The sequence below is a fragment of the Poecilia formosa genome, unplaced genomic scaffold (genome assembly GCF_000485575.1).
Source record: "Poecilia formosa unplaced genomic scaffold, Poecilia_formosa-5.1.2 Scaffold222, whole genome shotgun sequence".
NCBI lineage: Eukaryota > Metazoa > Chordata > Actinopteri > Cyprinodontiformes > Poeciliidae > Poecilia > Poecilia formosa.
Genome location: NW_006800161.1, coordinates 322,604 through 335,252, shown reverse-complemented (window position 1 = coordinate 335,252; position 12,649 = coordinate 322,604). Strand labels below are relative to the sequence as shown.

The 12,649-nt window shown below is 37.5% G+C and overlaps 1 protein-coding gene across 1 annotated transcript in view; it reads left to right on the top strand.

Annotated features, from left to right (window-relative positions):
* The first annotated feature begins 215 nt into the window (after positions 1–215).
* cyfip1 (cytoplasmic FMR1 interacting protein 1) overlaps positions 216–12,649 on the top strand; it is a 33,431-nt gene continuing 20,997 nt past the window's right edge. The window contains exons 1-2 of the mRNA XM_007568430.2: positions 216–497; positions 11,422–11,542. Of these exons, the coding sequence (XP_007568492.1) occupies positions 11,426–11,542 (117 nt within the window). The 5' untranslated portion in view covers positions 216–497; positions 11,422–11,425. The remainder of the gene's footprint in view (positions 498–11,421; positions 11,543–12,649) is intronic.

The window sequence follows — 12,649 nt, the reverse complement described above, 5'->3', positions numbered from 1 at the left end:
AAAATACATGCCTATAACAATTGATTTAAAAGAAACATTTGTACAGTTTTATTTACTATTAATTTTAAATATCTTAATTTCCTTATGAAAGTCCAACCTTATGGCAGCAGTTTTTTTTTTTGTTTTTTTTTGCGACATTTGTTTCGTGATAGTGTCGCCAGGACGGGTATACTTTTGGCCCTAATCACCTTCCATACATGCGGGCTTACTGTACATTCCTGCGTCTCCCTGCCCTAGTGGAGGAGGCCTGAACCGCAGCTCGGAGCGCAGTTTCCTGTTGAGTTTCCCTGTTTGAGGGACAGGAACTCCCTGCTTTACTTCTCTCCCCCGCCCATGATAACACCGAGCGAGGAAAGACTTCACCGGCCGACGACAAAAAAAAAACACTCCCACGGACCGAAAACGTTGAAGCCCGGGGGTCGCGAGACGGATTAAACCACCGGCTACATGGCGCAGTAGTGGAGTGTATTCACGCACAAGTTTCCCAACAACTCCGGGTGAGTGGAAATGATTGAAGTTGGTTTCAGTGTGTGTGGACTTCCAGATACCTCGCCCACGACTTGGGAGAAGAAAAAAAAAAGTTGTTGCACGGCTTTGGCTGTATTCTTTGAACCAGCGCTGTGTGAGAGCAACCAGTGGGACACACGCTGATTTTAGACAGACTTCTGATAATTAGCTTGTAGAGGTGAACAGCTTGTTGCAGCGCAAAGCCATTTTCCTGGCTCACAGGCCCGAGCTGTGACTAATCTCGGGCCGAGCCACGGAACAGGGATAGAGCCATTACATTGTTGGAGGCAGAACTACACACACACACCATAGAATTCTAAAGTTTTCACACTTTTCAATCGTTTATCTGTTGTTTTGTACCACCTGTTACCTTCTGGAGTGAATTAAACTGTCCGACACACTATCTGGAGCCGAAACGTAGAACTTACTTTAAAGAAAGAAATTTAAATAAGCCAACAAAACCATCTGCGAATGTCGAAAGTTAAAAATAGACCTGTACTTTTGGAGTATCGTTGCCTTTTCCAAATTGTTTCCTCTTTTAGGCAACATTTTTCCTGAAGTTTAGTGCGCGAGTCATCCAGGATTGCTGCGTTCAGGAACTAGATCTCACGAGGCGTTCACTGCCCATTCTTCCACTGTAAGCAGCACGTAAAAGGAGCCACTGTAGAAACCTTTCAAATGAACCCGGATAATGTTTGAAAAGCTGAAACGAACACCACATTTTTAAATAGATACGTCATAAAATGTTCAACAAACTATCTTTAATGAACAACTTTTTTGACTGGTTAGAGTGAATGTTACTGTTCAGTATGGATGTCCAGCTTCTGACCTGCCAGTTTCCAATGTGGTCCAACTACCTCCTAAAGTTCTGCTAATGAACTATATCATTTGATTCAGGTGTGTTGAACCAGGGTAACAACCAAAACCTGCAAATTGAGTCCCTGCTGGACTCAATTTGGACACCACAGGTGTACGGTTTCAGAACTTCTTGCTTCAAATGTTTTCTACTTTATTGGTCCAGAAAAAGTATTTTAGCATGAAATAAATACAAGAACGTCCTCAGACAGCTTTTCTTGTACTTAGCCAAGTTTAATAATTGGGTCTGTTTTACTCAGTAAAGTCACCGAGTTTCACTATGAAACTTAAAGGAAAGCAAATAGACATTACCAAAAGTAGAAAAATACTTTTTGTTCCCAACAGTCTCTTTTTAAGAAAATATGTGTAAACTTCTCAGTGGAAAAAAATGACAAAAAAAAGTTCATCTGCAAGCCTGTCATAACAACTGATTTTGCTGGATGATAAATTATCCCAAAATTATTGTGATGAACAATAATTTTATTTTCAGACTATTTTCAAGTGATATGTTGATAATGGTGTAATAATGCAAGTTCACTCTCTGAAAGAGCAATAAATTATAATTTTATTAAGATCAAGTAACTGGAAAATATTTCAAATAACCTAAAACACACACACACACACACACACACAAAATCACCAAAACCAAAAAATATAAGTGAAATTAAACCACACAGAGGAGAAACCATAAATGAAGTAGATTATGAAAGCTGTAAACAAAATTGCTCTTCAAAAATATTAATCATCAGAATGGAATTTATGGCCATCATTGTAATTTATCATGTGATTAATTGTTTACTGCGACAGCATCAGCTCCATTTGATTTGTTTGATTTGCTTTTTGCCAAATTCCAAATATTGTAAACGTCACACCTCGGACTCCCCTCATCTATGCTGTAGTAGTTCATGTGTTATGAGCTTGTTGTTTACGTTTGGAAACGAGTACATATATATTTTTTGATGCTCATTTTGCATCTGCTGCATTTTGTTGAGTTTGAGATGTTTTCAGTCGGCTTTGAAGTCACGAAAGAAGGAAGGAAGAGAGGCAGGCAGGCGATGAGGCTTGAAGATGCTTTTCTAACCACATCTGTTGGTGTTTTTGGTGAGAGTGGTGCATATATTTTCCTGTTTTTTCTTCTTCTGTGGTTCTGTGTCTTTATTAAGGATACCATAAAGCCAGGTTAGACCAACCCACCTTTCAGTGGTTGTAATGTAGCACGTTACAACCGCTGAAACTAACCAGGTTTAAATTAGCCACCGCTCCAGGTGAGTGGATAAACCTTTATTATGTTGCATGTTTGCTATTTTTTACTCCAGAAGGTCATCAGCCGCGAATCATTTTCAACTCAATTTTCTTGAGTTGAGATTTGATTACGCATAAACTTAAACATAACCTTGAATTCTCCAGAACTCAACCCTCCTGCAGATGTAAACATTTATACATTTATAAAGTGTATTTCTACATTTTTCATAGCGTGTGCTTTGGATGACTGTGGTTTTTGCACTGATACGCGGAAGCAGTGGTTTTATTACCCTGCAGCATGTTAAAGCTAAACGTTTTCACACCTCTGTCTTGAGATCGTTGTCTTCCTCCAGCCTGGCACCAACCTGCTGAAGTGTGTTTATTCTGCCACACTTATAAGAGACGCGACTGTCGTTCAAGGCAGTGTTAGATTCTTGCTTTTGCATCAGTTTCTCACTTAACCAATCGTTTCCTTCCTTAGTGTTGATGACTTTACTCTGTTTGAATAGAAGGTTTAAAAGTGTCGGACATCTTGCATTTTGTTACGCATGACTGTAAATCGTTCTGTCCAACACAAAGGTGTTTCCTCTTTTAGAAAATGTTCGACAGCTGTTGGATGTGTTTTATTACCTTAAAATGCTTCTACACTTTAGTGACAAACTAGACCAAGTGGGGATGATACAGGTGAACAGATTGACCTGTTTTTGGTAGGCCAAATACGTAAAAATAAGCTCTTTTTCCTGTTTAGTAAATGCATCATATTTGAATTCACTCTTATTTAAAAAAAGATATTAAATTGTCAGTTATTCGGGTAAAGTTTAGAGGCATGAGCTTTGTCACACAAGTTGGGATAATTTTGCAAGTCTTTCAGTTACTGTTGGATTCAAAACTTTTGCATTTGCCAAGCAACCAGCAGCACATTTGTTTTTCTTTTGTTGTCGTGCTTTATTACATTTATTGCATGAATTGTAGCAGGTTAATGTTACATTAAATTTACATTAAACATTAAGTTTAATGTTATTTATATAAGGTTACTTTTTAGAAAGTTTATTATTGTAAAACTATGCTCTTTACATATTTGTAGCATGATTCACAGTGCTAAGACCCTCCTTCTGGCTCTGATTGGTTGTTTTTGAGCATCATATTTCTCCTGATGGCAGTAGGACCACAGGGAGAAGGCAGAGCAGCATGATTTGTTTTTTTTATTTATTTATTTACTCTCCCCAAACATTATTTGTCAGGACATAGTGACAGTTTAAACAAATACATATAGCAACTATCAATCCATCCATTCATCCATTCATTCATTTTCTCACACCCTTGTCCCAAGTGGGGTTGGGAGGTGCTGGTGTCTATCTCCAGCTAACGTTCTGGGCGAGAGGCGGGGTCACCTGGACAGGTCGCCAATCTGTCGCAACACTGAAACAGACAGGACAAACAACCATGCACACACACTCTCACACCTAGGGAGAATTTAGAGTGACCAATTAACCCGACAGTCATGTTTTTGGACTGTGGGAGGAAGCCGGAGTACCTGGAGAAAACCCACCATTCATAGGGAGAACATGCAAACTCCATGCAGAAAGACCCCGGACCGGGAATCGAACCCAGGACCTTCTTGCTGTAAGGCAACAGCTCTATCAACAGTATAACAATTATATTTCTACAAAAATATAGTTTTGTTTTGTTTTATAAAAAAAAAACTACATACTGTACTTTTAAAAGAAAGCTTAGATATTTGAGAGTTTATATCAACTTTAGAAAAGAAATTCAGAATCAATCAAAATCATGTCAGATCTCAGAAAAATCAGTTAGAAAGAATCAGCATTGGCCCTTAAAAACCTGATCTGTGCATCGTGTCCTGCAGTGCTTCCTGTTGTCTCATTTCAAACTAAAGTTATATTAGAAATAATACACCTTAAGTTGACATGCGAGAAATAGATATGGATTTTGAAGCACAAATATTTAATCTAAATTTACAGTAAATGTTAAAGCCACAAATGTAAAAGCAGTCGAAAGAGGAACTAAACTAGAAAATCTAATAGTGCAAATGTCTGAAAGTTTGAAATGGAAAACCTGTAGGAACCCTGAGCTTATTTCTGGTTTATTTCTGATCCTCACCACCTGCTGTGTGCTCCACCTGCCTCTGCATGCAAAGCATTCAAACTTCATTCGACTAATCTTTATTTGAATTTAGTTTTTTTTCTCTTCCTCATTTCAATATATTTGGACTCGTGTCCGTTTTTAGTTTTGTTGATAAAACCAGAAAATAATTCTACTGAATATGATACTTCTTATGCAAAGAGTTAAAAACTGCTAATTGTTGACGCTTTTCTTTTAATTTGTTAAAAAAAAAAAAAAGATGTTGGAGGAACTGAATCAGAATAAGATGCCAAATACGGTAATGGTTACGAGTTTTGGTTGTGTCAAGGCTGGGTTATTTAGATTCTGCTGATAATGGCATGCAAAGCCTGTCGCAATAAGCAATTAAGCAATTAATAGCATGATGAATTAGCATGAGCTTGATAATTTATTTCCATTCTGATGATTAACATTTTTTGATTAGCAATTTTGTTGACAAAGACTTCATTGCATTTTATATACGGTTTGGGTTGTGTGTGGTTTTTATTTCTGTTTTATTTATTCTTGGTTATTTTCGTTTTTGGACACTTGATCACTTCCATTTCCTGTTCGAAGCGTTCTTTACCAAATTAAAGTTTAGTGGTAATTGAGAGGGCAAAGTTGCATTATGATGATATTGTCAATATGTTACTTGAAAATGATGTCAAAACAATATTTTAGTTCATCTCAAATTACTGGGACAATTTGTCGTCCAGGAAAAATATTTTATCATGATAAATGGAAACTTTGTTCAATTTTTTTTTTTCACTGTGAAGTTTATTCATATTTTCTTAAATGAAGACTGTTGGGTACAAAGAGTATTTTCTGTTATTGACCTACGCATGCTTTTTAAAAGAGGTTTTTAGCTTTAGCTGTACATTAGCAATCTCACCAAATAGTCACAATCTTTGTGTTAAAGTCTCATCGTTAGCCCAGGTGAGGCTGTGAAGGAGTCCTTCTGAAACCACTCCATCCATCTAAAAGTAGAAAGTGTGATCCATTTTATTGGGTTCTTCTGCTCCAAGGAAAATTAAATGTCCACATTTTAATTTTAAAGCACTGAACAAGCCTTCATTGCTTTATATCAAAAAGAAGTTTTTTCTGAAGAAGAGCGGTTCTATTCAGGAACAGAACCTGAAGAATAGACTGACGTTTGGGGTGAGCTCCGCTATCCGTACCCTGGCCCGGTTAGCATTTTTTCCAGACTTCAGACATGGCTGCCCTGCCAAGCTCAAAAGGCCAAATAATTGGATCTGATTTAAATATCACACGCACCGATGGGTTATGATTGCCTTTTGTTTGTCTGAACACCCGAGCTACCTCCTTTATTCTGGCTTAAGCTCCTTACTGTGTATTTACTCAGGGAGACGTGGTGTGCTGCTTCAGCAGACTTATTTAACCCTTAAAGAGAAACGACTTCCCGTATTTGTTCCTTGTCAAACAGCAACAGGAACTGGGTTAAAGTAAAAACCCACCAAGGTTCCTTGTTTTAGACAAATAAAAGCACGGCATCTTTGCACAGCTAAAGATCGCTTGTACTTTATGAAAGTGGTCTCTGTTCTTGATTTACCAAAGAATTTCTGTTTAGGCATCAGGAAGTTGTAAAAAGGTTGGATATTTCTCATGAAAGAAGAGCTGGCCCTTGTCTTGAAGCCGGCTGTGCGTCACGTGCTCGCCGTCTCTGAGGTTTGCACTTCCCATTTTCAGAGACTAATTTGCAGTCGGTGACTCTGCATGTTCATTTTTACCAAATGAAAATGCTTAGACAAGTTGGTAATGCTGTCTTTTTTTTTATCCATCCTCATCATCCTTTGTTACCATGTTTCCTTGTGTCCTAACCACACCTATTATTAGGTTCGATCATTTTGAGCACTCTGGGGTAAACACCCTGATGATTTCATCAAGCACTCCTGGACAACCTCAGTCACATCCAGTTCACTGTACAGGGTTACAGTTCTAGAAATGAAAGGAGATATCAACCTGATGTCAGAAACTGACAAACATCGTTCATACATTTATTATTTGACTTAACAGCTTCATGACAGCAGGTCCTTCAGTGCTTTAATATCACAAAGTAAAATCAAGGATTTTGTTTTCATGATGGACTTACTGAAACTGTCAGCTTGTTGCTGTTAACCCCCTGAACAAACTCCGACACTGCAGTCTCAACAGAACAAGGAAGTATTTAAAAATAGTTTACACATTGGGTAATGCATGAGGAGTTTTTTTTTTTTTTTTAATCTTGTGCGGTTAACAGTGACTGCCATTAGTCGTATCATGCATGCTAAGTTTACATTGAACCAGTCATTCATGCAGATACAACGTTCTTACAATCCTAATTTAAAAACTTTTTTTTTTAAAATCACCTTGCTGCTGCAGTTCAGGTTATCTGGGATTTCTCTGTATTTTACTGGAGCTTTTTTTTATTATTCACACCATGAAAACACCATCTGTACTTTTGGTGACCAAAGATATTTCCAAATAGCTGATTTCATCTTTGCTACGGTTAGCAAATATAATTTGCTAATGTTTTCAGCCAGCTAAGCAGCAGTCCACAGCAACAGGTGGGGGAGGAAATGCAGTTTTAGTCACTGCTCTGTACAGACAGATTTCTAGGCACTCTGGAACTTTCTCTGCCATCTTATTTAAAACAGTGTAAACTAGGAATGAAGGATTTTATTTCTTTCAATTAGCATCAGTATCATCTTTGGCGTTATGGCAAAAGATGCGCAGCAAACAAGGTTTCCAGATTTAGCTAACTGTGTTGCCATTGACCACATAATTTTGCAATTTCACATTTCAAAAATAAATGTGCTCAACGGAAACATGGCAATTTTGAAAGAAAAACCTCACTTTTTTCACTAAAACGTTTTGCCGCTAGCTTGAGATGGCGTGGAAAAATCGCAGTAGAAAAACTTTTTTCACATCACGCGTCACATGATCAACAACTGGACGTTGCCACTGGCGCAAACCACAAAGAAGACAACTTGGAGGATCGTGGCCTGTTTTTAATGCCTTATTGTGTGAACAAGCTTTTCACATTTGAATTTAATTGCGGTTCTTATTTATTGGGATCACCATAATTACAAAATAGCTTTTTTTTTGACATTAGCAGAATATTGACAAAATTTTGCTCACATTTGTAGTGGGAATGAAGCTATTGCCATTTTAAAGCCCAACTCCAAAAAACCCCAACCCAAATCTCAAACTTTATTGAAACTCTTGTTAATTAACAAGAGTTTGGTCTCTAAGTATATTTAGTTTGTTTTTGCTTGCTCTTTTTTGTATTCTGACCAGAACCAAAACCCACTGGGAATCCAAACTCTTGGATCACTGGTCTTGTTCTTCTTTGTGGCACCATGTCCTTTTGAACCATGAAGTTTATTTCTGGGATTTTTGTTTTATAATACTATAGGGACACTTGATTTACCAGCTACTATTAATCAACACTTTTTGGATTTATCGCTTTAAGAACAAAGTTTTGCGTCCTACTACCAATTCCATTTGGTCTGTCAGCTCTGAAATGCAGCTTGTATTCAGTGACGAAATGTGACTAACATTGACTAATAAAGTGTGCACCAAAAGAAGGAATAAGATTTTCCATTTTTTATGAATGAAGTCATTCATCTTTAATCTTTCAGATATTTACTACTTTGATAACAAAATGCAGCAAAGAACATGTTTGTAGTATTTATAGACTAAACAAAATGAAAGTTTTTTTTTTATGAATGCTTTAAAATGTTTTATCAACCCTGCTGATTGCTGAAAAATTGACCAACTTTGCTCACTGTGGGTAACTTGTTTGACTCATAGTTACTGGCTGTCAAGTGTAGTGAGTCAGGCATTAAAAGCCTGATGTGGGTAAAACAGATCATTTATCTAAAAATAGCCAAAGTTTTTCTCAGCCAGCTGTGAGTCAGTAGGCCGGGATCCTCCATCTTTTTAACACTAACCCTTACAGTTCAAAAACGTCATGCGGTCTTCTTGCAACCTGCTGTTGGTTCTCTTTCCTTCACTTCCCTCTGGAGATCCAGTGACCTGCGCTGACACCGCTCCTCCTCCCGCTGACCTGTGAGGTTTTCGTCGGTTCTTCTGTGGGACGCGGTTACGATTGCTGTGGGTTTGTGTTTGCAGATTGTGACGTCCGCCTGTCAGCAGGACTGTGGGAAAGCAAACTGAATCGTATCACATCACACCTACAGCACTACTGTGGCTAGCGCTAATCTGGTGGCCTCATCACTGAGGAGAGTTACTCTTCACAGCATAGAAAGCTGCCTTCTCTTTTACTGCTGATAGCTTTTTCAATGCCTTGGATTGTGAGTCTGATATTTTTATTTGTAGTAGCTTCTTTTATCGTCTTGTACATTATACCATTATTATCATTGCCACTACTGGAACCTATGGAGCCCCTAGAGGGACATTGAAGAACAAAAATTAAATACTATATTGTGTGCACCAGATGGTATCTGCTGTCCACGAGATACTGATTGGTATGGGATAAAGTCTATTTTTTTCCTTCAATGCTTCTTAATTTTCACTGTTGCAATCTTGTTTTTTATGTATTGTCTTTTTAGGAACTATTTTTCTATTAAACTTTATACCTGATGATGCTGTAGCACCTTAATTTCCCCTTTCCATTCTATTTTTGACTGTGTTTTAACTCTATCTCATTCTAGATGCTTTGGAAACAGTTGAGTGATTAAAAATGAGCTTCTCTATGATTTTGTGCTCACACGCTTGTCTGTACATGACTTGAGCAGAAAAAAAAAAATAACACCGTCTGGTATGTTGTTGCCAAACTGCGGCAAGGTGACGGGGCTGTGTCTAAAGTGAAACACGGAAAGGTGTGCAGAGGAATGAGAGGGAAATACCAAACCGGTGAGACGTTCTGTTCAGCGGCCCATGAGTCAGGATTTAACCCCGACCCGGATTCTGAAGCTGCATAGATAGGAAGCGGTGGGCATTTACACAGCTGTTTGCACAAGAGGAGCCTAAAATTGAGCTTTTTCTTTTTTTTTTTTTTAGCTTCCTGTGTTTGGGAAGCTCTAACACCCATCCTTGAAGCTGCTCTAAGGAGAAGCGGGGACAAGTCGCATACACCTTCAGTCAATATTCAATAAATTAGAATATTATTGACATTTTATATATTCATAACACACAAATTCTATTCTTCAAAGGCTTTATTTCGGTTAATTATGATGATTTTCCTCTTGCTTGACGACATGACATTTAAAGTTAAAATATTAAATCAGATCAATTAAAAAACCATTTTTAAGAACAGAAATGTGGACTTTATGAAATGTATGTTTTATATCTGCTTAAAGGTTATTTTTCAGAGAATATACTTTATTGATCCCCAAGGGGGAATTGCTTATATGCTGACCGATACTCCATCCAAAGTGTTCAATATTAGTAAATACAAATATAACCATAAGCCATATAAAATGTATATATAATATATACATAAGTGTGGTATTGTCAATGGTCTAAATATGTCTAAATGTAAAATAAATGTCTAAAAAAACCAAGAAGAATGCACACGGAAATGCATTCATCTGTAAGTAAATGAGTCTGGAAAGATTTTAATCTTTTTCATATTAAAAGAAAGATATCTAGTTTTCAAATTGTTTTGGGCTCAGTTGAATACATTTATTCTCGGTTATAAGAACCGGATTTGGGTCCCTTTTGTTCAAAGCACTTGCAAATATTTAGCCAAGTTTAATAATTTGCATAAAAGCTGATTAGAGAGCAGCAAAGTCTCTGGATACAGGTGGTTCTACTTATTCTAAAAGCTCGATTACGAAGGGACGAATACTTAATATTTTCCATTGTAAGAAAATTATGTCTGTAATAATTTTATCCTGATTATAAATAAAAAAGTCTCCATCTGTGTCAACCACCTCCAACCACCTGCAGGTCAAATTTATATCATTCTTGAACTGCAGTTGGGAGCCACAAATGACCCCTGGGCTCTGATATATAACACCCTGCTACAGTGTTCATGCCCCTTGACCTTTTGGATTTTTGAAGGAACTCAGTCCAGGATATTCCTGGAAGAAAGAAAACCCTATTGGAAGCCGCCAGAAGCTAAGATCAGAGTTTTATATTCCAGCAGGACAACAAACTTAACGACCAGCCTGACCTACAATTAGAGAGTTTAGATCAGAGCAGATTCATGTGTTAGAATGACCTAGTTAAAGGCCAAGGCTAAATCCAAATGTGGAACTGTGAGAAGATCACAAACTGATGTTCAGACATGCTCCATCCAATGTCGCTGAGCTTGAGACGTTTTGCAAAACAGTAATGAGTAAAGGTTTAAGTTCCTACAGTTTCCAGTCATCTCATATTTGTTCATTTTCTTTTGTTTTCTGTTGCTTAAAACCATTTTGCAAGGCAATGTGGCGGCTGTTCAGATGAATGTACAGCTGTCAACATTTTATGATATGGTTTGAGTGACTCGGCTCAAATAGACTCGTGTTTCATGTTCCTCTTCTGGTTTTTAAAAAGCATCTTAGTAAGGTGCATCAGAACAGTATCAGAATCTCCTCTGTGTCTTTGGACTGAACAGAAATTGAATTAACATTTGGGTGTGTCCCTCCAGGTTTCAAAGTTCTGCTTTAATTCTGCAGCTATGGCAGGATAGAGATGTGTTTCTAGACTAAAGTTTTAAAGTCTTTCTTTCCTGTTACTTTACAGCAATATGGCGTCCACTGTGACTCTAGAAGATGCTCTGTCCAACGTGGACCTGCTGGAGGAGCTGCCGCTGCCGGACCAGCAGCCGTGCATTGAGCCGCTCCCTGCCTCCGTCATGTACCAGGTCAGCGCTGGGATGGCTTGTTTCTACCGCTGTGCTTGTTCTCTTTAGGGCGAGATGGTGCCAAAATAAAATCTGCATATATATTTTTCATACCAGGTTCAATTCTAATATTTTTTTCTTCCTTTCTTTTCCAAAAAAAAAAGAAATTACAAATGAAAGAAAATATTTTCAAAAAGTGATTTTTATTTTAATTATCCCTTCTGTTAGTTGCATGACGGAGTATCAGGGCCAGATTACAGGACTCATTTTTTTGTGTAATTACAGGAACGTTGTTACACTATTAGCAGAAAAAATACGCAGTTTCCAGAAGAATGTCTTGAAATTACGAGAAAAAAGTTGCTTTAATGAGAAAAAAGCTTGGATAATTATTTTTTGTTGCAGTTTTCATTCTATTACTACTTAATTCTCCTAATATTAAGACTTTAATCTCAAGTTCTTTTGACTTTATTGCCATTTGACTTTATTCTCGTATTACTACAACTGCATTCTTGTAACATTATGCAGGGTTTCCCCCAGTGTAAGCCTGGTGGGCCACCAGGCTTTACTTGTGCCCCCACCAGGCTAAGCATTACTTATTTATTAAAATGTTTGCACTTTTTTAAGATTTCATAGTTGGTGTTCAGGTATTAATCTTCCAATCTTTCAGTAACACATGATTATCAAGTGACATTTAAAAATTTCCTGTCAACTTTAAACATTTTTTAACTCAAAAACATGGTGGGCTGCTGGATGAATGACTGCCCTGGTGCCCAACCACCAGGCTTAGTGAGTTTTCTGGGGGAAACCTTGATTATGACTTTATTTTTGTATAAAAAAATCTCCCTCTGTCTCTCTCCCGCTCTCTCTCTCTATTAGACTGACCTTTTTGCCGTATAGTTGATCTGAATACAAAGTCTAAATAAGTAGAAGCAGCAAAACATGCTTGTCAAACCAGATGGGTGTGCTGACATCACTTTGGAGAGCAATGGTGAAAAATTAATAAAATTAAATCTTCAAAAAAGAAAGATTCAACTAATCGATAAAATTGATTTCTGCTCTTTTACTTTTTTTTTTAATGGCAACCTGATCTCTCTTTGTTAAAACGTTCATAATAATTCTCCATATCTG